At 31.3% G+C, this 25,858-nt stretch overlaps 1 protein-coding gene across 2 annotated transcripts in view; it reads right to left on the bottom strand.

Moving 5' to 3' along the window:
- Nucleotides 1-1,292: 1,292 nt before the first annotated feature.
- The window catches only part of LOC127699865 (SWI/SNF complex subunit SMARCC2-like), a 33,214-nt gene continuing 8,648 nt past the window's right edge, over nt 1,293-25,858 (bottom strand). Inside the window, exons 6-25 of one of the 2 annotated variants that reach the window (XM_052203273.1) lie at nt 25,749-25,824; nt 24,162-24,239; nt 19,720-19,773; nt 19,143-19,252; nt 18,408-18,544; nt 16,349-16,417; nt 14,802-14,884; nt 13,829-14,028; nt 12,977-13,247; nt 10,158-10,280; nt 9,551-9,749; nt 9,151-9,273; nt 8,431-8,586; nt 7,406-7,485; nt 6,722-6,829; nt 5,958-6,122; nt 5,627-5,761; nt 4,921-5,068; nt 4,160-4,423; nt 1,293-2,969 (exon numbers count right to left, since the gene is read on the bottom strand). In XM_052203273.1, coding sequence (XP_052059233.1) covers nt 2,872-2,969; nt 4,160-4,423; nt 4,921-5,068; nt 5,627-5,761; nt 5,958-6,122; nt 6,722-6,829; nt 7,406-7,485; nt 8,431-8,586; nt 9,151-9,273; nt 9,551-9,749; nt 10,158-10,280; nt 12,977-13,247; nt 13,829-14,028; nt 14,802-14,884; nt 16,349-16,417; nt 18,408-18,544; nt 19,143-19,252; nt 19,720-19,773; nt 24,162-24,239; nt 25,749-25,824 — 2,677 coding nt within the window. In that variant the 3' untranslated portion in view covers nt 1,293-2,871. The remainder of the gene's footprint in view (nt 2,970-4,159; nt 4,424-4,920; nt 5,069-5,626; nt 5,762-5,957; nt 6,123-6,721; nt 6,830-7,405; nt 7,486-8,430; nt 8,587-9,150; nt 9,274-9,550; nt 9,750-10,157; nt 10,281-12,976; nt 13,248-13,828; nt 14,029-14,801; nt 14,885-16,348; nt 16,418-18,407; nt 18,545-19,142; nt 19,253-19,719; nt 19,774-24,161; nt 24,240-25,748; nt 25,825-25,858) is intronic. The other variant, XM_052203274.1, reaches the window with a different exon arrangement.

Below are 25,858 nucleotides of genomic sequence, written 5' to 3'. Positions count from 1 at the left end.
CTCTCTCATGGAAGGAGAAGTCACTTCTCCCTCTTCAGAATCCTAGATTAGGCCCTGGGTACATATGACCATATTTATATACCCAAGTAACCCCTGCTAGTGTCTACAGTAAGGGGTGGTTCTCCAGATACTTTGGATATCAATTAACTTTATTCTTTTTCCAGTGTAGGCCTTTCTTTACTTTTAAAATACTGTCGTATTGTTGTTTCCTTAGTTAATATTTCTCATTGTACCATTATCTCATAAAAGAATAATAAATTTATTCATTTCATACAATGTTCATAACAATAACACTTATCCTTAAAGTCTGAATGATTTCTTTCACATGAAGAGGTTATTCAAAGTTTTGCATTATTTATATGGGAAGACTACTTCTCCATACTATTTTATAGTAAAACGTAAAACAAAAGTTGCTTAGTTGCATATTGTCATGTAAATCTATAGCACAATCAATAAGACTAAGTGTTTTATATTCTGACTGTGTCTTTTCATAGTAAATGAAGATTGATGGCAATTTAACGTCCAGGGCAAATTTAATGCAAAAACAGGATGAGAACATAATGAAATATGAATATGAACACAGTTTAGCACTGGACAGACACACAGTGTGATGTTTAGTGTGCTCATTCACAAGGTAACAGTTGCCAGGAGGTCATTTCACCCTACCAAGACACATTATTCTGATTGCGAGCTGACCTGTCTTAAAAAAAGTTTGCTCTACACCTTAATGCTGCATGGTTAGCAAGGAAGAAGCTAAACCCAATTTTAAAGCCTTTGGTTTGATCCAGTCAAGGATGGAACCATCGACCTCTTGCAGTTGAGAACATGGAGGAAGGTTCATGTACTAGTAAATGAAGATGGTCTGGACTTATTCTCTCTAGAGAATTTTCTGTCTTATATATTTAAATACAGCATAAAATATTAATGTGGTACAAACCAATTTTATGGCAACCAGTCAATTCAATTTTAATCTAATCAAATGCAGTTCACAATACTGTTATACATTGCACTTTGATATCACTCCAATAGTCCCATTTAAGCAGTTTTCTTTTCCAAACCTGATATTTTTGAATTATTCTTGATAAAATTAAAATGAATTGACCAAGTGCAAGAAAGTTGGTTGAAGATGTTATATTATTTCCTGAGTGCATGTCATCTTTCAATATATGTCTGAAATATATGGTAGAAATATGACTACATTGTATATGTATATATTTACCGTTTACGGTGATCAAAACTTTTCTAAAAAAAAAATAAAAAATTAAGTCCAGGCTTCAAAAATTTCTTCAACATTATCTATCAAAATTTATTTTTTCACTTTTTAATCAGTGTTTACACTACATTACTATACAACACATATTCATATTTAAGACTTAAAAAAGTACAATGTAATAAAATGTACTTTATAGAGGTGACAACTATAAAATCACTTAAGTTCCAAGACTTGAATATCACAAAATTGTATTTTGCTTTTAGGTTAAAGTGAGTGAAAATGCCAATTGTAAATGGAGTTGTCTAAACTCAGTTGCATTTTTTTCACATCAGTTAAACATCATGAATTTACATCTGATCATGCATCCAAATATCAAATGTATTAATTTCTGCATTTCCAATGATCAAGTAGAAGTTTTCAAGGCATTTTGCAGAGAGTAGAACTGGGTTTGTAGAAAAGAAATGAAAATGTTCAGTTCTACTACTCTTATACTAGCCAAGCTTTTATCATTGAGTCCACTGCTGTATAACAATGCAAAAAATAAAAAAAAAATATCAGTAGCCAAGGTCATATCTTAAGGACAGTGGCTTACTGGGTCCCAGCTCATATTTCATACCTGGTACAAAGACCTTACCAATCACCATCTTGTATTTAATGACACATCCCCCCCCCCCCCCCCCCCCAAAAAAAATACTTAGACCTGTATATTGCCAATAGCTCTCTATTTGTGGCCAAGAGATCTGGCCTTGCGGTCATAAAACTTTCGAGCACGATTTTCTTACTCAGACTCAAAAATCAACCAATCAAAATCCTGGATTTGGTGTTTATAGCACAAATTTTGTACTCCGAGTACTGAGTAAAGTTTTATGACCTAGAGCCCAGAAAAAATTACTAGAAACTAAAATGACATAATGCCTTTCACTATCCTTTCAGAGAAATGTTTTAATGTAAGGTTAATAGGGGAATTCATTTCTTTTTCATTAAATTGCCCAAATCTTACAAATAAAAACAATTCATGATGACAAGCCAGTTGATTCTTAATTTTCTCCTACTATTTGTTCTCATTCTAAAATTTTATTAAATTAATATGAATGTTGTAAAATTTGCATCAAGTTTGAAAATCAATGGCAACATTTCATATATATAAACTTTAAAGCAAACAATATTATTATTAATATAAAGTATACAAATGTGTGAAAAGTTGTAAAATGAAGTTTGTTTTCATGTTTTTAATGATTATATTGATGTATTTACATTATGATGCAGCACCAAACATTTACAATGACATAAAACACAATGTGCACAACATTAGGACTAATTGATCATTTTATATTTCAATGAATTCTCACTACTATTTCATGTCATTTAAATTGGATTGTTCTTCTGAAAACATTTTTCCTAGATCATTCATAGCATGGTCATTCATTTATACGATTCTTGACACCTGTAATCCTATTAAAGATCACATTAAGCCTGAACATCTCTCCATTGAAAATCCAAGTTGATAAAATAAATGCTTCACTGGATGTCTGATATGATATGAGCTATGAGCATGGTCAAAATGACATGATGAAATGAATGAATTATAATGGTCAGATCTCAGCAATAAAATTCTTTGTTTCCAGTTCAAATTTAAGAGGAACACAAAGGGAGATAATCTATGATGATGATGATGATGGTAATGGTTGAGGCTGTGAGTCAACTGCCATTGGTTCAGGCTGTTCTAGCTGCATTTCTTCAGGTTTCTGAGAAAGTCCTATAAAATACAAAGATATATATAAAAAAAAAAAAAAAAAAAATTTTTATAAGCAATAGCTTGTAAAATAATTATGAAATGTCAATAATTATCATATATCTATATATCATATGATAATAATTTATTGTTAAATATTTCTATCAATTATTCTCATAATATAATATATAATGTCAATTACTTTTTCAGATCAATAAATTTGAAATTTTTTAATAAACATAACCATTTGCACAAAGTACACAAACAATGTGTGTAAATAAAAGTGTTGATTTATTAGGTGGGCACAACTGATAATTCTAAAGTCTTAGAGTTGTTTTCAAACAAATATATTGTTTTCATACAAATTGAAAACATATGACAGAATCAAATGATTAGTCTATTAGCCAATAAAAGATCAGTACTGTAAATATTGAATTACAACTTACATAAACTGCTTTGCCGAGCGCAGCTGGATACGACCGCAGAGGTCCAACCCTGAACAGTTGGGGCAAAAATGGACACAATATTCAAGCTTGATACAGGTCTGAATTTGGATTGTAATTAAATATTTGACACATTATAGGTTTCTGACACAGAGTAAATGTGTCAAAGAACTTGAAATTGGTTGGAATTTATATTCAATTGAAGATTTCTTGCTGTTGTGCAATACACTGTGCTGTTGCGCAATACTTAGTAAATCTGTTTTCAGACTATATACAAAGAATTAGCAAAATAAATTGTGACCCCCCAATTTTTTTCTTTGGAAAATTGACAGTTTCTTAAATCTTGAGGAAAAAAAAATTGACCCCCCAAAATTTTTTTTTTTACCCCCCCGCCCCCCCCCTCCAAAAAAAAAATATTTGAAGAGAATGTGGTACAAATTAAGTGACATCCATACACTTCAACACAAGTTATTGTCTGAAAACTAGAAAAATGCTTGTTTTAGACCCATTTTGGCCCCTTATTCCTGAACAATTGGGACCATCACCCCCAAAAACAATCCCAACCTTCCTTTTGTGGTATTGAACCTTTTGGTTAAATTTCATAGAGATCCATACACTTTAATTAAAGTTATTGTCCGGAAACCAAATGTCTTCAGACGACGCTGACGCCAACGACGTGATACCAAGACACGACCGCAAATTTTTTGCGGTCGTATAAAAATCATCAGTATAGAACATTCCATTGCTTAAAAAAATGAGAACTAAACCCACCTTCTGGCGGTACATCTGTATTTCCTACTGAAGCTGGTAGAGGTACATTCTGTGTCTGAGGTTGGGTGGGTGGATCTGATGGTGCGGACATGAGAGGGGCTGGTGATGCTGATGTAGGAGGTGCTGGAGATTCTTGTGATGCCTGTTGTGCTGCCTGAGGACCAGGTGGAGGCATTGGAGCCATAGGCGAGCCTGTCATTGGATAATTAACTGCTGCTGCTAAGCTGGCTGAAGCTGCAGGTAAAGGGGATGGAGCTGGTGAACCTGAATATACAAAATTATATACTTACTATATAATAATAGCTTCAATTACTTTTAAAGATTTACAAGATGCTGCCAAAATCAGGAAAAATCTGAACTGACTCCACTGAAATTTGTCACAATAAAGTTAAACAATTGTAAATAATTAAACATAGGATTTTTTAATCTTATAAAACTGACAGAGAATAATAATATCAGTCATTTTTAAGTCAGTAAATACAGTAACAGGAATTTTGAGTAGCAAATTTAAAACAATCTAAACAGAATGGACAATATCAATGACTATGCATCTGAATTAATTTATAGTGATCAAATCTCTCCAATTATCATAATGTATGATTTTTTAAACATGCAAAAAGTTTCTAGCTTGAATAAAACTGTACAAGTCACTAATTAAAGCAAGTAAAGCTTTAAAGGATAAAAGAATGTAATTTTATTTCTATTTTTTATTGTTTGTGTAGTCTTCCCCCCTTTTTTGTTGACAATGTAAAGCAGTATACCTGGTTGATCTGATGTTGAACCTTGACTTCTCTGTTCTGTGACTAACTGTTGCATGGCCATCTGTCTTGCTCTGTGTTCAGCAGCCTTGATTTGTTCCATGTGGAACTGTTGTCTCTCTTGTAACAACTGCTGTCTTTGGTACTCAAGCTTAAAATGAAAACAACACTTTATGAATTTGTGTGTCTGAAGTTTTTTTCTGAAATAACCTTCATCAGGAAAGCTCAAACATGAACATTTGAAAGCAAGGGATGCATAAATAAACAGTAATGTACGAAATTATATGACCAAAAATAACCGAAAGAGAATAGCAAATTTTATCTAAGATTAACTTTTTTGTGAATGAGTTTTAATCTTAGTTTGTTAATAATTTCTTAGTATATCAACGGTGATTTTAGAACAATGTTATATAAAAGTCATGTCAGTACAAAAGCACTGACTACTGAGCTGATTTAAAAACATATTAAAGACATTGCTTTAAATGAATATATATCACACATTTAACTCTTCTCAAGGACATAACTAAAAAATTAAAAAGGATTTTTGTATCTGTGGATGCATATTTTCAGCTCCATTTATATTTATTTGCTTCCTGTGAATTAATGAAACATTGAACAGATAAATTTAATCATCAAAATTCCTGGTTATAATATTTTTTAAAGTTTTATACAAATTTTTATAAAAAAATCTGAATAAATAAATCCTTACAGCATCTCTTTCCCTGTCCATTATAGTTTCTAACTCTTCAAAGTGTCGTAGCTTGATTTCTAACTTTTTCATCTGTGTTTCTACCAACAGGGCAACTAAACTTTTAATTTTCCTTTCTTCAACAGCTGCAAGATGCTGAAATATTTAAATAAAAATATATATAACAAGTTAAATAATTGTTTAACGAAAGCATGATTTTCATTATTTTGTATTCAACATGTCTTCACTCAATACAAAAGCAGAAAATCAAAATATTATTATCGATGTAATTATGATTAGCTGCACCACATGGTTGAATATATGATTAAAAATATTTGGTCAAGCATTTTACCTTAGCTTTCACAGCAGCTGATGAAAGTGCTGCTGCAGCAGCAGTTGCAATATTCCCATCTGGTTTCCAAGCAACAACTTCAGTTTTTTCTTTATTTTCTTCTTCTTTATCCTCTGTCTTTACGTCACTATCTGTTTTCTTCTCTTGTTCTCCTTCTGCTTTGGTCTGATTTGTAATTTAAATAAGAAAACTATTTTTAAAGCTACAAAAACTTGAGATCATTAAACAAGAAAACTAACGAATTTCCAACTTCGTGAGCCAAAACAGCATTAGAAACTGATTTCCAATGATTTTATTTGAGATTTTAAAACATTTTCTTAACTGTCGTCATATTATAAGGGCTATTCCATTAAAATGTATGTGGGAGGGTAGGAAGGGACTTTCAAAATATCCCTACAACCAAGAACCATTTTTAGATAATTTTGCATAATGGTAATAGAGGCATACTGAAAAAAGACCCATGACCCACATTCAATATTTAAACTTCCCTTCCTACCCTCCCACATACATTTTAATGGAATAGCCCTAATGTAAATTTCACAAAACTGGGAAAAGAGTAATTGTAGACAATTATGTGTTTTGGTTACTCTAACTGATATCTCTGTTCCAAATATTCCATGTGCATTTATTTTTTCCTATAAAAGAAGATATGATTGTTTTTGACTACTGAAATCTATGTTGCACGAAATAAAATTATCTGTTTTCATAAAAGTTTCTCATGGTTTATTTTTTACAAATATTGGAGATGATAATATATTGCATACCTCTTCCTTTTCTGGTTTTTCCTCTTTCCTGCCTTCCTCTTCTTTTTCTTTCTTTTCTTCTGATTTGTCATCTAGTTTTTCCTGGTCTGTTTCCATGGATTCTTCAGACTTAAATCAAGAAAAATACATCACTTTTAACAAAAGTATTTGATTAAATTAAGCTATTAATGAAATAATTAAACCATGCATTTACATGTTTTAAAAAACATCCTACATCTTTACCTAAATACAAAAATTTCAAGAAATGCTTCCCTTCCATTCTATTGCAGTCATTTCTATAACAGCCAGCCTTATTACATATTCTAAACTGACTTGTTAACAAGCTATTCCGTTATCTTTACTTCAATTTGTTATTTCCCATATTAATAGCTGAATATGATTGCAATAAGATAGTCAAACACTATACTGGTTCATACCATCAATTCTGTATGTGGTGCATACAAAAATAAACTTTCTCTACTATTTTTCAAACTGGATTTTTTCTAAATGAGAAATATTGTGTCAAAATTTTGAATTATTTCAATCACTTTTTAAAAAGAATTTATTTCTCAAAAGAAATTAATGGAGTGTGTTTCTTTTGTTGTTAAGTATATTTCTTGCTTTTATAAGTTTAAACAAATATAAAATTGTGAATGTCAAAAGGTAAATTTTAATGTTAATGTTGTGTTTAGTAATCTAACTAACCTTATCTTTCTCTTTTCCTTCCTCTTTACTTTCATCTTTCTTTTCTTCTGATTTTCCTTCCTTGTCCTTATCTGCTTCCTCTGTAAAAAGATAGCACCTCATAACACTTATGAATACGACCTATCTAGTATAGAATATAACTTAAAAGAGTCATTCTCCTAAACTATTTTCCTTTTGTCTAATATATGTGGTTGCACTTCAGTGTGGATTTAAAACAGTAATATAATAAAACATTTAGGAAACCACAATTTTGTGCAATGCTCAGGGTATATAAGTTATTTCAATAAAGAAAATAACTATGTAACTGCCATGTTAAGCTTTGTCAGCAAGGGCCCCTGCGTTCACATTTTATGAGGTACTGAAACAAATAATTAATACAGTTGAAAACAAAGCAAAACATGTTCATGGGGTATCAATTTTCATTCATTCAGGATGTTTCATTAAAAAACACAAAATTTTATTTTTCAATGCTTTTCTGAAAAAAATAACTGTAAAATGGAAAGCAATATTTTTGCTTATTTTTTTGGCATAGTGTTCCTTAATGAATAGGCCTTAAAGTATGGTGAAAATGAATTCATACAAGTATTGGCCATAGAAAAAGCTGTATAGAATTTTCTTGTCAATATAAATGCATTAAAAAAGATGTAATGCATTTATGTAAAAAAAAAAACTTTAAATGTCTGAAATCCCTGATATGGAGCTAAATAAGCTGCAGTGTATTTTAATGCAACACCCTAGTGCAGCTATTCTCACAGTACATCTAAATAAATGCTATATGATTACTGTCATATATGAAATATTTCATGCAAAAAAGCAAACAGTCTTCATTCTGCAACAAATCATGTGCCCTGTCAATAGATTTTGCATGCTTAAATATACAACATGTTTACTTTCCTTTGCATATATTTTCAAATTCATGTAGCAACGTTGTGAAAACAACACATTGTATTTTGACCCATTATTGTCTGCCCTTGCTCCTGTATAGTATGCCCTTAACAGGCAAAACAAAAACAAAAACTACCCACCTTCCTCTTTTTCTGGAGCAGTTCCAGCAATACCACTTTTCTCAAGACCAAAGTTCTGGTCCACATCTTTCCCTTCTTTAACTGCTTCTTCAACAGTCTTCACATGGGCATCTACTAAAGCAGGAGGTACTTCGTCCTTCATCTTAGAAAATTGTTCTATAAAAATCAAACATAATCATTTTGTACTATACCTTACACAACAAATTTGTCACAAAAAAAAAAATCTGAATGCTACAATCCATTTGGTTGATATTGTAAATATATCAATATTTCAATCCTCATTTTGAAGTGTTCTAAAAAAATATTTGATTGATTGATTCATGTTTGTTTTGATGTACTGTGGCAAGTTAATGCATATTCAGGATGAAACATGTCAATTTAATGTTTTCAAGATGCCTACTTTATGCTAGACTGACAAGCTGAGCTGCATTTCTCTTCAGTCTAGTTCACTCTTTAATCTTGAGGATACATTTACAGCAATAAGCTCCCTTGCATTAGATATTGTGTCATGAGTCATACTCATTATCAGTTGTTTTCCCATTCAATTATTCTAATAAATTAAACTATTTTCTATCAATGAACTGTTTTCTCAGTAGTACAGCAAGATGGCTTGAGTATAAGATTGTGACATTCCTGTACCATAAAAACATTGGCAAGTAATACAAACCTAAAGCTGCTTTAGCTGCATGTACCATAAAAACATTGGCAAGTAATACAAACCTAAAGCTGCTTTAGCTGCAGATGATGCTATTCTCGGATCCACAACTGAGGCTAAGAAAGCTACTGTTGACATAATAGGGTTACCACTTTGTGAAAATGGTACAGGCTGGTATGCTAATGGACCTGTAATAAAAATATTTGACAAATAAAAATTAGGTAATGGCAAAACATACAATTTATAGTGCGTCTGTATGTCAATTTTCTCTCAATTACTTATCTGAAATAGAATGTAAATACTGTAAATTGTAAAAAAAAATCATTAAATTAATTTGTGATTTAATTTTAAAGTAAATCTGAAGCCTAATCAAATTTGTGTAAATGAAATTTGCCTGTGGTGCTATATAATATATCAAGAAGTAATTGTTTTTCTTATTCTTTACTTTAATCAATCTAACATTACCTAAATGACCAAAGTCTTCTTCCATGAACGGATCTTCTATAGGCAGTCTAAGGAAATGAAGTATACATTCATCTTGTGTCCGACTGCCAACATGTTCACTGACTTTATTCCAGTCATCTTTATACATCTCCAAGGCCTCTAATAACAAAAGAGTCTCCTGGTCGGTCCATTCACGGGAACGTGTTGCTGCTCCTTTATCCTAAAATATTGTAAAACATTAATACCTTCTACATAATACTTTACTTTAACATTTTCTATTTATAAAAAACCCAAAGAATTATTATAATATTCACAAACACTAATAACATTTTTCTACACATTGCTTTTTTCAAAATTTCAAAGTAGACAAAATATCTATTTCTAATGTCTGAATATTTCCTACTGGGGTGATGAAGTTCTGTTCAAATAATTTGCTGAATGAAGTTACAGCCCACTGATCCATTGACCATATTTTTTTTGGTATCCTTTATTTAAATTTACTGGATACGTACAATTTAAATCATGTGAGTAATTACCAATGAAACAGTATCAAAATACTTACAGGTTCTCATGTTAAAGGTAATAAAAGAAATTACAGTTTACTGTGACAAACAAATGTATATCTTACCTTTAGAGCCTTTTTACTGTACTGGTCCATTCTAAGACTAAAGTTAGATAACTCTTTCCTCTCATCGTACTCCCGACCATTCTCTTTATCATCAAAGTTTACAATCTGTTTAGCTGCTGATGGCTGTAAAGAAATCAAATGTTTTTAGTGAGGTTTTTTTTATATTCTTTTTTTTGGTTTTCAAATAGAAAACTGACAACTAAGCTCTTAATTAAATGATTTCTAAATTGATGCTATTTAAGAAAAAAGATATACTGTGAGCTGAGGCTCACTAATTATACACAAACTTAGAAAAAGGGTATGACTTGTAGTTGCTGAGAAAAAAATAATTATGTGCAAGACATGTTTGGCAGAAGTAAACAACCTCTTTTAAACCAGGGGTATAATAAAAATAAAGTTTGGATACTATAGGAAATATTTTCAATTAACTCTTTGATCTATTAAAAAAGTACAAGTTTTCAATTTAAACTGCATTCCCATTTGTTATAGTTAATGCAATGAGCAACAGAGAAAATACAGATACAATATATTAATTAAAACAGTGTTCTCCCCAGAAATTTTGGATAGCATCACATTTGGCGTAAAAGAAACAAATTGTATGTTGTCAATGTCATTTGTCGAGCCGCGGTGATGCTTTATTTCCTTTAAATATAATGTTTATATTGTTCAAATCATAACTGAGTTTAAACAGCTGTTTCAGTTTATGTCTTCCATATTCATTTATAGTTACATAATTATATTTTTCCTCTTGTCAGAAACTACCAACTAAATATATAGTACAAAAAAGATTTTTTTTTATATCAAAAAATAGTATCCCATTTCAATTAAATTTCAATTAAAAGACTATTCTGTTTATCATGTTTATGAAATTCATTGTTTCCTGGGACTCAATGTATTAGTCCCAGTTGTTTCTTATCAAAAAGATATATATTTTTAACAAAGTTAAGCTACTTTAATTGGTAAATTGAAACAATGCATTTACATAAAAATAAATACATTTAACAAGGAGATACAACAAAAATAAAATTGGGAATAACAAAAAGTCTGTTAATGCGTGTGGAATGCATATTTTTTTCTTTATGGGATCATTATTATTCTGTTAGCTGTTTTCAAAATGCGGATTTTGGTCAAAGCTGGTCCGCTTCCGATGAATCCCGCATCCGATCCGTATTTAAATAATATTTCAATGGCAGTCAAAGAAAAATTAACGAAAATAAACAATGTTTGACAAGCGATTGAAATGAATATGACGCTTTTAATACAATAAATGGATAAAACATTAACAAAAGGCAATTTTCATCATGTTCTAATACAGTATCAAACTTATTTTGCCGAAATTCAGAATGTTTAATATATGCTCTCGAGTAACAAGTACCGGAAGGGAAAGAAAATACTTCTTTAAAAGTTGTTAGTATGAAATAACATACGACCAATCTGTAAAGTCAGTGCTTTCACCTCTTTTCAAAAGGAATTAACTCGTTTATATCTTTTTGAATAATTTTTACTTATTGAAAAATTGCTGTTAATTCGACATTGCATAATTTTACAACTTGGTTATGTCAGCCATTTTGTCAACATCGAGGTACCCCGCATATTTTTTTTCATCTCTTGGGAGACAGTTATGCCATGGTGCAAAGATCTGCAAACGTAGATTTCGAGTTGTTTATGACTTTCTGATTCGATTTTCTCAATGTCAAAATTTGCAATTGGACCACGTGTTATTAGTCATGTCATAAGTGTCAGCTTGAGGTAATCGTATCCAAACAGTTATCACCCACAGGGCAATTAACACTTATTTAATCACTCTTAATTGCCTCTATTGTCCGACTTGAATAGATTAAAATTAAAGGTGATTTAATTTTTATTATCACAAGCGGTAATTAGATGAAAGTTCAAAAATTAGGACATCGCATATTTTGCGCAGTAATGTATAGAGAAAAGAAAAAATAAACAGCTGCGCCATGAGCGCATGATACGCCTGTCGCCTTGTGTGTGAATTTTTATGCAATAATCATAAATAGTTTCTGACATACGGCCTGACATGCGAAAACCCCCTTTTTTTACAAAAAACTCGATATCTCTAAAATAAAATTTTGAATCAAAACCAAAAAGTATACAGATCTTTAGATTAATATAACTAAGAAGTGTGTAAAATTTTAAGCAATAATCATAAATCGTTTTTGAGATACGGCGCGACATGTGAAAAACCCCTCCCCCCTTTTTTTACAAAATACTCAATAACTCAAAAATAAAATTTTCAATCATCACCAAAAAGTATACAGATCTTAAGATTAATATAACTAAGAAGTGTGTAAAGTTTTAAGCAATAATCATAAATTGTTTTTGAGATACTGCGCGACATGTGAAAAAAACACACACACCTGTTTTAGTTACTAAGTCCCGTAACTCAAAAAGTTTTAATCTTATTTTCACCAAAAAATAATCAGATTGTTTGACCATCATAAGAAACAACAATGTTAAGTTTCATGAAATTTGGATAAGTCGTTCTCAAGTTACAGTGCGACATGTTTACGCCGGACAGACAGACGGATAGATGACATTTGTATACCATAATATGTCCCGTCAAAATTTTGACGGGTGTATAAAAATAGCATCCTCAAAATAATTATAGTGTCGCGGAATTTTTTATAGCGTCATGGATAAAAATTATAGCTTCATGGTGCCGCAACGCTAAAACGGCCTGGGGAGATCACTGATTAAAGCTCTATGGCAAGCCAAGTATTATATGTTAATGAAATGGCTGTAAAATTTGAACACATGTGTACTTTTCCCTACATCATGAAAAAGACAGCACAAACCTGATTGATCTTTGGTGGATTGACAGGTTGTAAACCAGATGGTGTGTCTGCCATGATGTGAAAATGTGATGTGGGTGGTGGTCCCATTGATGATGGTCTGTTTTCAGCATCCACTTGATAATTAAGAAGTCCCCATTGCTCTAGGAAAGCATGCACTCGAGTTATTGCACAAACGTCTCCAGCTAAGTTTCTACGACAGGCAGTACTGGTAAGGTATTCTGTTGGATTAAGTCTGTATGTATCTATCATGAAGTTTCTGTATGCTACTAATCTGCAATACAAATTATTTTTACTTTATTAAAGAAATTTTCATTTTACTTCCTGTATTAGCAGATGAAGTCTTGTCGGGATCAGGGTAAATTCAGTAAACTAAATTACAAACCTGTTGTTTTTTAATCTTATTTTCAAGTGTGAATCGTATACTGTGGATTCATTTATTTTCGTGGGTACCAATTATCGTGGATTGCGGAAAACTTGCCTTTTCGTGGATACGTGATTTCGTGGTTTTGCCAAAGTCTGCATGCAACCTGATAGAAATTTGTATTTCGTGGAATATTTAAATTCGTGGTTCACCTGTACCAGCGAAACCCACGAAAATTGGTACCAAACGAATAATAATGAATCCACAGTATATATTTAACAACATACGGATGATTGATTACTAATTATCAAAAAGTAAAGAAACAGGTATTTTTCATAACATCAAATATTTCTGTTGACTACATAACTTTCTCTGACATTTTGGTTATACAAAAGAGGAATCAACTTTACTATTCAAACATAAACACACAGTATTGTTATCAGATTTAATATAGGGTTCATCCTTAGATGTTGACATCAACATTAACTTACATTTCAGGAGTTTTAGATTTATTTCTTCCATTGAAGAATTCTGGTAAGGCTCGTTTCTCTATGGCATGTATAGCATTATAATCAAACCAAGAAGCATAACTTGGTACAACAATATGGTGGGTCTGTTCCGTCACATTATCATCGTCATCCTCAACTTTGGTCTCTTCAACTTCCTCCTCTGCTCTTCCTTCATCTACAAACTACAACAACAAAATTGGACTTAAAATAAAAATTGTGCTTCTTAAAAACTTATTTTATTACCTATCATTGTGGTAATTTTAAATGTCTAATTTACATAACATTTAACAGCCTGTCCAGAACAAATCAATTTATAATCACAGACAAGCTTACCTGCCATTCAAAGACAAACTTTTCTTACATTTTCTTTACCAGTAAATGAATTTTCTGTTCTTCAAATTAACTTTCATCTTTTTAAATATTTGATAATGAATCTCTGTTTAATCTACAGTGGCCTATTAAATGCCTATTCTGCACGAAAACATGTTAATGTGATATGAATTACTGAGTAACAATGCTGTTTTGTACTAGTCTGAAACACACTGAGTCAGATTTTTAACATGCTAGTTCACAAGGAAACAGTCACGAGTGTCACTGGGTTAATCATTTTCATCAATAATAAAAACTTATATTGATGTAATAGATTTAACAAGATATATCATGAATAAGAAAAATTATCTGTAAATATTTATTATGAAATTGTGTACTATTACCATATTAATTTTTTACTGTGGACATGTTTATTTTCATGTATACCAATTTTTCGTTGGATTGAGGGAAAACTATTTTCGTATGAAATATTTGAATTCGTGGATTTGCCAAAGTTTGCATGCAAGCCTATAGAAAATTTGTTCACCTTTATCTACAAAATCCATTAAAATTGATATCCCATGAATAATAATGCATCCACAGTATATTTTTCACACCAAATCAAATAAGAAGATATTCCACAAACCTTATCCACTGATTCCTCATCTAAATCTATCATGGTTCCTCCTTTGATTGGTTGATTTTCACTGTCCTTCTGAGTTCTGCTGGCTACAAGTACATATACCAATCACATTAACAGTACTAACTTCTCCTCCATATAATGAAGTTTTTGTAATAGAAGAAACTTTGTGATGTTTGACATGCAAAGAGATTATAGCTATCCCAGGTAAAAAAAAAAGGTTGGATTTTCCCTTATGAATAAGGTGTAATTTAAAAGAATTAATTTTGAATAGAGCTGAAGTTTTATAAGACTTGGCACAGAGTAGTTTAATTTACAATAAATGGTGTGATTGTGGCCTTATTTCCCAATGTGAATGAAGACAATATTAAAGTATTAATAAGTGTGCTGTAGTTAGCTAAGAATGTTTTTTTTATTCTGACCAAAATTAATTATCAATTGTAAATCATAAGACAATTACCTGGAATAGCAAAGCTAACAGAGTTATTGAAGTAGATAACTTAAGCTAAACAAGTATCCCGCTACCACAGAAAAATTAAAACTAAAAACTAGGAACATAATAATATAACATTTTTGTGCTTTTTTAAGTTTTATAACAACACTGAAAACAGCATTTGTAATAAAAAAAGGTAAATCAACATCAGAATTAAGGTCTGTTATGTTTTTTTTTAAATCCAAATGACAGTGTTTATAAAATAAAAGATCAAAGGAAAAATTCAATTATGTTTTCATGAAATATGTAGCATGAACCTGTATTTACTCCAAATAAATGGTCAAGAGTGAAATTGAAAGAGACATATTCTTTAAGTTATTAATCACTAATACAAAATGCTGTTTTCTGTGAAAAAAGATTAAATTTAAAAACTAATAAATCATGCATATATAGACGACACTTCTGTAAATACAGTGCATTATCTTTAAATTCATAACTCTTGATATATGACAGCCAATTAGAGATTCCAGTAATAGCAGTAGTGCTCACCAGACAATACCCTTTTTTTTATTTCAAGGACCTTGAATAGAATTCCATGTAGATCAAATTTAGTAAAGGGTCCAGGGTTTAATAATTTCCATATAAACTTTTGCCCATACCTTCCCAACCGAAAAATGACATTCCATAGTAAGTTTTAGTCACCTTAAGATGTGTTAATGTAAAATCAACAGGTTTTTTTGGAAGCATACCACATCAAAGTTGAAGGGTACATACTGGAACTAAACTTATAGAATACTTATCCACCCAAAGCTGGTACAAATTGGAATACAATTATATAAAAGCATACATTTTGTTTAAATCTAGTTTACAATTACAAACATGGACACCTAAGAATGATAATGCTCAACACAGGTCATAAACTAAATCCCTTGCAATCACTGTTCTAAGTAGGTCTTATAATAGGTAAAAGTTAATCCAACCTTCCATGCAATTACTAGTAGGACTCCATGTTTATTGCTTGACCATGACAAATAGCAGATATGTTGATTTTAAGCAAAAAGCAAGGACAAAGGGGGCGTGTCATCAGTAGCAATGTTAATTGCTTATTGTACTGACTTACCATTGGGCTGGTTCGACTTTTGGGAGTTTTGACCACGCCCTTGCAGGAAACTTAGATATTTATTGGACCCTGCAACCAAGATTGCCTTATTTTATCCGCTTTAATTTCACATCAATGAGACACACAACATAAAATTGATGGACTTTACAGAATCAACAATAACTACTTCCGACAGTTCTTTGAACAGCCAAATCAGCAATGCTAAACTTGGTTAGCACAGCCACTGGTTGCTTTTTTCTCACAAAGCAGTTAATTTTCAACTAGAAATGCATTAGTTAAAAGCCAAATATATAAAATGGGGGGATTATCAGGTCCCTGTTTTCTCTTCCATGTCCCCCTTTCTAGTTAATGTACTTTACACAAGGTACATATCTTATTCAAATCTTGTGCAAAGATAAAGAAAACACTGAAAATTTCTATCAACAGATACTAACATTTTTTAGGAAATAACTTCAAACTTTATTGTGCCTATATCGAGGCAGGCTCTCCATTCAATGAGGTTTCTACACAAACCAATTTCCCTCATTAGTGCAAAAATCAAGTGAGAAAGAAATTTACAAGATCAGTGTAAGATTCCAAGGACCTAAATGATTTCATTAGGTTAATACAGAGGGAAGTTTTATGAAAGGAGGAGGTATAAAAAAGTTTTTCTTTGGCCCATTGTACTGGCAAAAATAGTAAAATTCTTCAATTCTTTTTAAATTATGCTAGTTTTATTGGTAAATCAATTCGAAAATGTCAATTGTGATGTCACAATAACGTCATAAACATATTCGACCTAAAATGGCCATTTCACACAACGTTTTGGGTAAAATAAGTTGTGAGCCAAGGTCTATCCCAAAAAGATCTTATACCCACATTAACATCTTTGTATTAGAAATCTTGTTGCAAATTATCTTATAGAGTATTAAAGGCCTTGGCTCATAATTAAATATTAATAATATCTAAAAACACTGATATCTCAAAGACTTAATGTCTGAAGGATGTAATATGATAAATCTATATTTTTTATTTTCGAATTCAAGGGCTAAAAAAGTGGCCTTGTCATACCTTCTCCTTTTTAAGGAAAATCTCATACTTTAGATGTTTAAAGTTAATGTAAATAAGAGACAGCTTTATTTTGTTGGGATGACTTTATCAACCTGTGTGCTTCTGAAAACAAAGCTTATCATATTTGAGGAATGCGCTAGCCCTGTTCAAATAATGTAGTATATGCCTAGTGTTAGTGGGTAATCCTGCCAATATGTAATCTTCATTGTTTTCTTTTTTCCATGAGTTGTCCATAGGTGGATAGGGTCACTTTTTTAAGTAAATGATAGTTTTGGTAATTCATCTGAACCATTCTTGTATTTTTATTGAAAATGTATGTAATTTGTGTGAAAAAGTAACTGTATATGCTAAAATTGTATGTATTCAATAGTGTATTTATATCAGTTATTTTATAATAGGATTTCATTGTGAAATTTTGTCATTTATGGGCCAAGTGCCTCCTAACAGTTGCAAAACAGGAGCACCAATATCAAACAATAATTCTTACCTTCCAACACATATGCATGTTTAAATGTACAATATATTTACAAAATATTGTTGCCTAATGTACAAATACAGTGTATTAAGTGTATCCAGTTTAAATAATAAAATATACATTCTAAATCTATGAATTAGTCGATTACATTGTAACTAATACAAAACTAACTTATGAAGTTATTCAAATGTTAAATACTATCGTATAATAATTGTCTACATGGAAAATACTGAAAGTTTTTAAAATATCCTATTTTATATACATGCAACAAAAATGTTCCTTTAAAATTTGCAAGTCAACTCAGTTTAATATTTCTGAAAGATTCCAAGTTATATGAGCAATGATAAAACTTGTTCCATTTTAAAAAGATACACCAAATAATTTTGTGAGTGAAAGCCTTTCAAAACATTAACTTCTTGTTTATATGATTTTTTTCTTACTTTGAACATACTTTTTTTTATGGATGGTAAATTTTGAGTAAGGCAGATAAGTTGTTGCTTTGTGGATCCTCAAATGATGTGCTGACCAACTTACATTGTTTAGAGAGTTGTACTTCAGTAATATTTGTCTCAGGAGAAGGATCGTCCATCTCTTTAGTCAGGTCGTCTTCGTCCTCGTCACGGTTTGAACGTCTCTTACTGGAGGAACCTGGAGCTGTGGAGTTCCTACCACTATACAAATATTATACATGTATCATAACTATGTACGAAATTATCATTACATATGTAAATTGAATAAAAGATTCTCTTTGCATTAAATCAAACGTAAAATTAAACATAAAGGCAATTATTTGACAGTGCAGTCAAAAGTTGAAAGATATAATTTTGTAAGTACTGTAAATTCAGAAATTATTGCGATGTTTTTATTATTGCGAAAAATGCGACAGGGTTATAATCGCAATAATTTATACTCGCATTTTGAATTTTTTTACATGAATTAAACAGGATTTTTCTCAATATCGCAAAAATGACAATCGCATTTTAGTCTAAAATGACAAAATCGCAATAATAAATGCACACAATAATTTCTGAATTTACAGTATACAGTAAAATAACATTCAAAAGTCATTACCATTCTAATTCCTCATTTCAGTTACATCCCTTTTACCCCTTGCCGAAAATTCTATCACAAACAGTAACTGTTGTACAGCAGATTAAATATTGGTACAAATGCACTTTACAGTAGAACATATTGTTGCTAGCATAGATATACAAAAATGTTTTTAATTAGAATAGAAAAATTCTGTGTTTTTTGCATTCTGTTTTATACCTCTTTCTCTTTTTTAACTTCTCTGTAACAGGTGGAGGAGATGGTGATCTCTTACGTTTACTCTTCTTATCCTTCTTGTCTTTCTTTTCTGAATCATTGTTGGCCAGCATCTGTAAACAGTAATGAAAATTGTAGGGAAATATTGTGAAAAACTAAAAAGATAGGGGAAAGAATTTTCACAATTACCTTGAATACAAGTGAATGTAAGAGGAAATAAAATAATGGCAAAATCAAAATATAAACATCGAACTGAATATTTGTATTGATTACATTTCTTATCTTCTATGGTGTGTTTTGTAGACTGATGTTAACTGAATATTTGTATTGATTACATTTCTTATCTTCTATGGTGTGTTTTGTAGACTGATGTTAACTGAATATTTGTATTGATTACATTTCTTATCTTCTATGGTGTGTTTTGTTGACTGTTGTCTTTTTGTCAGTTTTTATTTTGATTGTCCCTTTGGTATCTTTGCCTCTATTTTTTCTATACACTTATAAAAGGTCAATGATTAGTTGGAATGTAACAAAGTGTTAGAAAAGTGTTATTATCAGTCATTTAATTCTTCCCTCTTACCTCATCAACTGTCATCCTAACACTTTTAGGTTTCTTTCCTTTTTTAGATTCATACTGAAAATAAAATAATTTGTACAAGACTTCATACTTGTTAATCAATAAATATGTGTTTGATGTTATAACAATACCTGTATATGAATAAAAGGATATTAGATAAACGATCATGCAATGATACAGTGAACCAACATTACATATTTATCATGTTTATAACCACAATAAAATAAAAGAGCTGCGCCATGAGCGCATGATATGCCTGTCGCTTTTTCAAAGAATAAAGTTCCATAACTCCTAAATGTCATATCAGAAATTTATAAAAAAAAACTAAAGGGAGGTTATTTTAATAGATATGAAACAGTCATCAAGTTTCATGAAAACTGCACAAAGCACTTTTGAGTTATTGTCTGAAAACTAAAATAAAATCCCATAACTCGGACACTTAAATCTAAAATTTATAAAAATCGAAAGGGAGCTTACATTAAAAGATATAAACAATTCACCAAAGTTTCACTAAAACTGCTCAAAGCATTCTTTGAGTTCTTGTCCGAAAACTGTAAAATCCCCCTTTTTTATGAATAAAATCCCATAACTCTGAAAGTGTCTGAAAACTGTAAAATCCCCCTTTTTTATGAATAAAATCCCATAACTCTGAAAGGTAAAATTTTAAATTTATAGAAATCGAAAGGGAGCTCATGTCAATAGATATAAACAATTCAACAAAGTTTCATGCAAATTGGTTAAAGTGTTTTTGAGTTATTGTCCCACATGTTGATGATGGACGGACGGACAACAGTATACCATGATATGTCCCGTAAACGGGCATATAATAAGTATATAAAAATTCTGTAGAACTGATTCTGTAAACAAAATTTCTAGTCTACCAAGAAGTGACAATGCTAAAATCAAATGATCTTTTAAAATGTTTATAAAGACTGTTTCCTTCTTGTTAATCAAATAAAAGGTAAAAAGTCATATGTCACCTTATCCAGAAAGTATATTCATTTATAAAAATTAAAAAAATTCATACTCTCACTAATTTTTGTAATTTGTATTTGAAACCATTAAAGATTTTACCCATCACCTCTATTATGAATTTGGTATTCACATGCAAAATGCGTGAAAAAGTATGAGCAATCAAGTTGTTATTCTAACAAAGGTTAAAATCTATGATAATCAATTTCAAAGAGAGGAATTTAATAACTGGACTCACTGTGATAAAAGACTACTTTGAAATAACCACAGTGAAACAATTTTCACAAAGTGCCAAATGTAAAAAAAGAATTGTATTAAAATTTCCCTTTTTTACAAAATGAAATTTCAAAGATCAACACACATATATCTGCATTGATTAATTTATGTGTAAAACGTTCAAATTTTTGTAGAGAGGTATGCAAATAACCAACCTGTATGTTGTCTACAATAAAAGAGTAAAGAGTCCAATCTAAATTTTCATAAATTTCATTGAATGGATGTTTTAAATAAAAACTAACCAGACAAAGTTAAGTGATCAATTTAATTCATACAACTCAGTTTTAATTGTCTACCTTTGAAAAAGAAATGTGACTTATCATCAACTTAAAATTTAACAATATATGGTGATGTGACTAGGCTTCTATAAACAGAGTTTGTACAGGAAGAAGGTTTCTAACTATTAGATGTCAGTATCAAACAGTTATTCAGTTTTGAGCCATTTGAATTTTTTTAATCATTAATAATTGTCTGCAACATGAAGACAATTTGAAAGCCTTGTGCTGTATGTGACTGTTAAACATTAACATGTTAACAGATAATCAAAACTCAAGATACCTTGACTTTAGAGTGAGTCCTTCCAACTATAATTGTTGCAGTCTGTATTAAAAATTTTAAACAATTGCTCATTTAAATTTTTTTATTATACAACTATTTCGTGACATATTTTCAAAGTGGATGTAAATCAAAGAAGACAGTTTTTATTTTATTTACAAATAATTTCATTTTTTTTTAATTTGATGTCTATTTTGATTTGGACATGTAAATCATCTACTCTGGGAATAGTACTGGTTTCTAAGAATTCTAATTCAGATTTCATTTTAAAACATATCAAAAATAGTTTCTGCATAAGTAGCTTGATAAATTGCAACCTTTGTAAATATAACTTGATCATTAAAAGAATAATCAATGCAATTATCAAAATTAATTCACAAGAGTTTAACATTTGTTCTCAGTTCACATTTATAAAAATTATAAAAATGTAATTTACAAGAAAAGTATTACAGTAGACTCCGGCCAATCGGATACTCAAAATGTCAGCTAAAAATATCCCATTGTCCGATATATTCAATTAGCCGATGAACGTATATTCCTCCAAGTTTTTTTTCAAAATTGACAGACACAACCAGGACACAACCAGGAGATACCAATAGCTATTATAGCTGCTTTATTAATGGAAATTTTTAACTAATCTCATTATTTTTTCAGGTACAAGTTCGGGTTATTACCGGTTGATTGAGTAACAGATCGATCAGTTGATAATAATGTATTTTTGTTTATCTGTCAGTCTATTGATTATTAATTATGTGATGATTATCTGAATAAAATATGTACCTTTTAAATAATGTGACTTGTTGTTTTCGCGTGATTTGTTTCATTTGTGTGTTAAAACAGGTAAAAGCTAACTATAGCTATGAATTCTCGGAAGTAGGCCACAGGTAAATGCTATTAATAGCTACGAATTCTCAAAGAACTAAATGTACGATAAACCAGGATCATACTTAGTTGCAATGTGTAAAGAAAAAAAGACGAATGTAAATGATTCAATTTATTACAGTTATAATCATTTATATATATGTATAACAACAATAGGCTAACAATTACATAATAAGCACCAAATAAAGATATCTTTTCAGCACTACATATAAATTAATTGTTTAATGTTCACAAGTTCTATAGCACTAGATACAATAGTTAGAGTCATAATGTTTATGGGATCCACTGAACAAACTCTGTAATTACTGACTGTCTCTTCAATGACTGTAGAAGGTTGTTAACTTGGTCCTCCACTTTATAATAATGGGAATAATCAGACACGTTGCTGAACTCCAAACCTTGACCAATTGTTGACAGTGCATTCAGGAGGTCTGATGAAGTTGGACGTACAGCTGGGTGTATTTCTTCGTCGTCGCTGTCAGCAGGCTCGATGTCACCTCTAGCTTCTGCTTTTTCTGATAGAATAGATTCACAAATATCTTCTTGAGTTGGCATACCCGTGGCTGGGATGTCCAAGTCCATGTCAACGAATTGTTGGAATTCAGCATCGGTCATCTCGAGTGGTGTGAGAGTAGTTGTATCATCTTCACTCTGCTCTTCTTGTAGGTTGAGGTCGGGAACAACGAAGCCACCTTTCTTGAAGCAGTTGATGATAGTTAAGGTAGTGACACAACTCCAAGATTTCTTTAGTAGATGAACTGCATCTAACAATGTTAATTTACGAGCAAGAGCCTTTGCAGTTAGTTTAACCTCTGATGCTTCTATTATTCTTATCACCTTCCTGACCATGTTACTACGATAGTATGCTTTTAGGTTCCGAATAATACCTTGGTCACATGGCTGAATGATTGATGTAGTGTTGGGAGGCAAAAACTTCAGCACGACCTGTTGGAGACCTGCACCAGCTGACTCGGGATTAGCACTGCAGTTGTCAACCAGTAATATGACATGACGACGTTGCCTCTGCATGTCACTATTAAATGCCTTTATCCACTCTTTGAAGTATTCGGAAGTCATCCATGCATTTTTGTTGGCTTTGTAAGTGACTGGTAGGTGTTGGACACCTCTGAAACAGCGGGGCTGTTGACTTTTGCCGATGACAAGTAGAGGTCTTTTGTCAGTGCCGGTCATGTTAGCTGCAACCATGACGGTGATGCGATCTTTTGACTTTTTTCTGCCTGCAACATCATGAAATTTTTCAGTGAGTGTTCCATCTGGAATAGCTCGGTAGAAGAGGCCAGTCTCATCAGCGTTGTAGATATCATCTGGGTTGTAGTTCATGAGTATTTCTGGAAGAACATTTGTAACCCAGTCATCTGCTGCTTCAGTGTCAGCGTCTTTTTTCTCCCTGTGGCATTTCTTGTAGACTATGTTGTTGCGTCCCTTCCACCTTTCAAGCCAACCATTGGTGGCGACAAAATCATCTTTGCCAAGCTGTGTTGCAAGTTCTTTTGCTTTCTCTTGCAGTATTGGGCCCGAATGTGAACCAAACACCCTCAGGCAAAGTTTATCTTGTATGGTTTTTGTTGTTCTGTTTACTGTGGATTCATTATCATTCGTTAGATATCAATTTTCGTTGATTTCGTGGAACCACCAATTTTAATGTTCCATGAATTACTTATTTTCTATAGAAATGCATGCCGACTTTGGCAAAACCAGGAAAGAATTTCATTACAAGGTATTAAATGTGATATCCTTACCTCTTCCTCCATAAGATAATCTTCTTCATTCATCCACTCGTTGTATTCTTCCAGATCTAACAACCACTTTGCTGTTACCTAGAGCATAAAAAAGAAGGTACCCATGTAAAAGACTTTGGTCGACTTGAAACACTGCACAAAAACTGTGCCAAACCACTAACTGGGTTTTAAGCCATGCAATATTATCTTCTAATGAAAATAAAAGTTTAAGTGTTTGCACTATAGGCAATTAGGTGTCTGTCTCATTGACGTTAACCCAGCATTTGATTTCAAATGTGAATAAACACAATAACTATTGCTGTCAATAAAATAGTTTGTGATTTACTTTATTGCAAAAAGTACAACAAAAGAAGGATCCCAATATAAAGACTTTTTTCTTTAAAAGTAATTGTCCTTTCCAATAAATGATTACATCTGTCAGATAGTAAGGAGATACACAACAGTCAAGTTAAATAACAACCATCATCCAATTTTTCTGGTTTTTTGTAGAGCCTTCGACTTTAGTCGAAAAAGCGAGACATAGCGATCCTACATTCCGTCGGCGTCGTCGTTGGCGGCGTCCACAAATATTCACTCTGTGGTTAAAGTTTTTGAAATTTTAATTACTTTCTTAAACTATCCTGGATTTCTACCAAACTAGGACAGAAGCTTGTTTATGATCATAAGATAGTATCCAGAAGTAAATTTTGTAAAAATAAAATTCCATTTTTTCCGTATTTTACTTATAAATGGACTTAGTTTTTCTGACGGGAAATATTACATTCACTCTGTAATTAAAGTTTTGAAAATTTTAATAACTTTCTTAAACTATCCTGGATTTCTACCAAACTTGGACAGAAGCTTGTTTATGATCATAAGATAGTATCTCGAAGTAAATTTTGTAAAAAAATAAATCAATTTTTTCTTATTTTACTTTTAAATGGACTTAGATTTTCTGCCAGGAAACAACACATTCACTCTGTGGTTAAAGTTTTTAAAATTTTAATAACTTTCTTATACTATTTTGGATTTGTACCAAACTTGGACAGAAGCTTGTAAATGATCAAATGCTAGTATCTAGAAGGAAATTTTGTTTTCTTCCAGTTAACATTACATTCAGTCTGCAGTTAAAGTTTTTAACCATTTATTAGATTCATAAACTATCCTCGATTTTTACCAAACTTGGACAGAAGCTTCTTACAATCAAAAGATAGTATTAAGAGGAATATTTTTATTGATTTACTTCCTCATTTTTGTTGAGCCTGCGATTAACAGAAAAAGTAGGCGAGACACTGGGTTCCGCGGAACCCTTACAAATTTTATTTGAGATAAAGCATGAATTCAACCTATTATTTTTCTTTTTTTTTTAAACTGAGCCATTTCATTCGTTTTTATTTTTTGGTTCTCTGGATATTAAGAAATCCAAAAATGGATTAAATTTTGAATTTAAATTTGTATTTCTTGGTAAATAATCTCATTAAGACATCTTTGCAGGTCTAATGTAGTTAAATTATTTCTTATTGAATTTCTCATACATTGGCATTAAAAAATCCATATAAAATTATGAACCAAACCGGAGGCTAATTGATATAATTGGTGTAACCTTACCTCCCAACTACCACCGTGATGTTGTATTGGTTCTGGTTCTACATCCAAGTTCAGATCAGCCACCCAAGTATCATAACTGAAATATTTCACAAAAAATATTAAAAAATTAT

Source organism: Mytilus californianus, unplaced genomic scaffold, assembly GCF_021869535.1.
Source record: "Mytilus californianus isolate M0D057914Y unplaced genomic scaffold, xbMytCali1.0.p SCAF_42, whole genome shotgun sequence".
NCBI classification, from domain to species: Eukaryota; Metazoa; Mollusca; class Bivalvia; order Mytilida; family Mytilidae; genus Mytilus; species Mytilus californianus.
The sequence above is the reverse complement of the archived record's forward strand: the minus strand, read 5'-3'. Positions and strand labels throughout refer to the sequence as shown.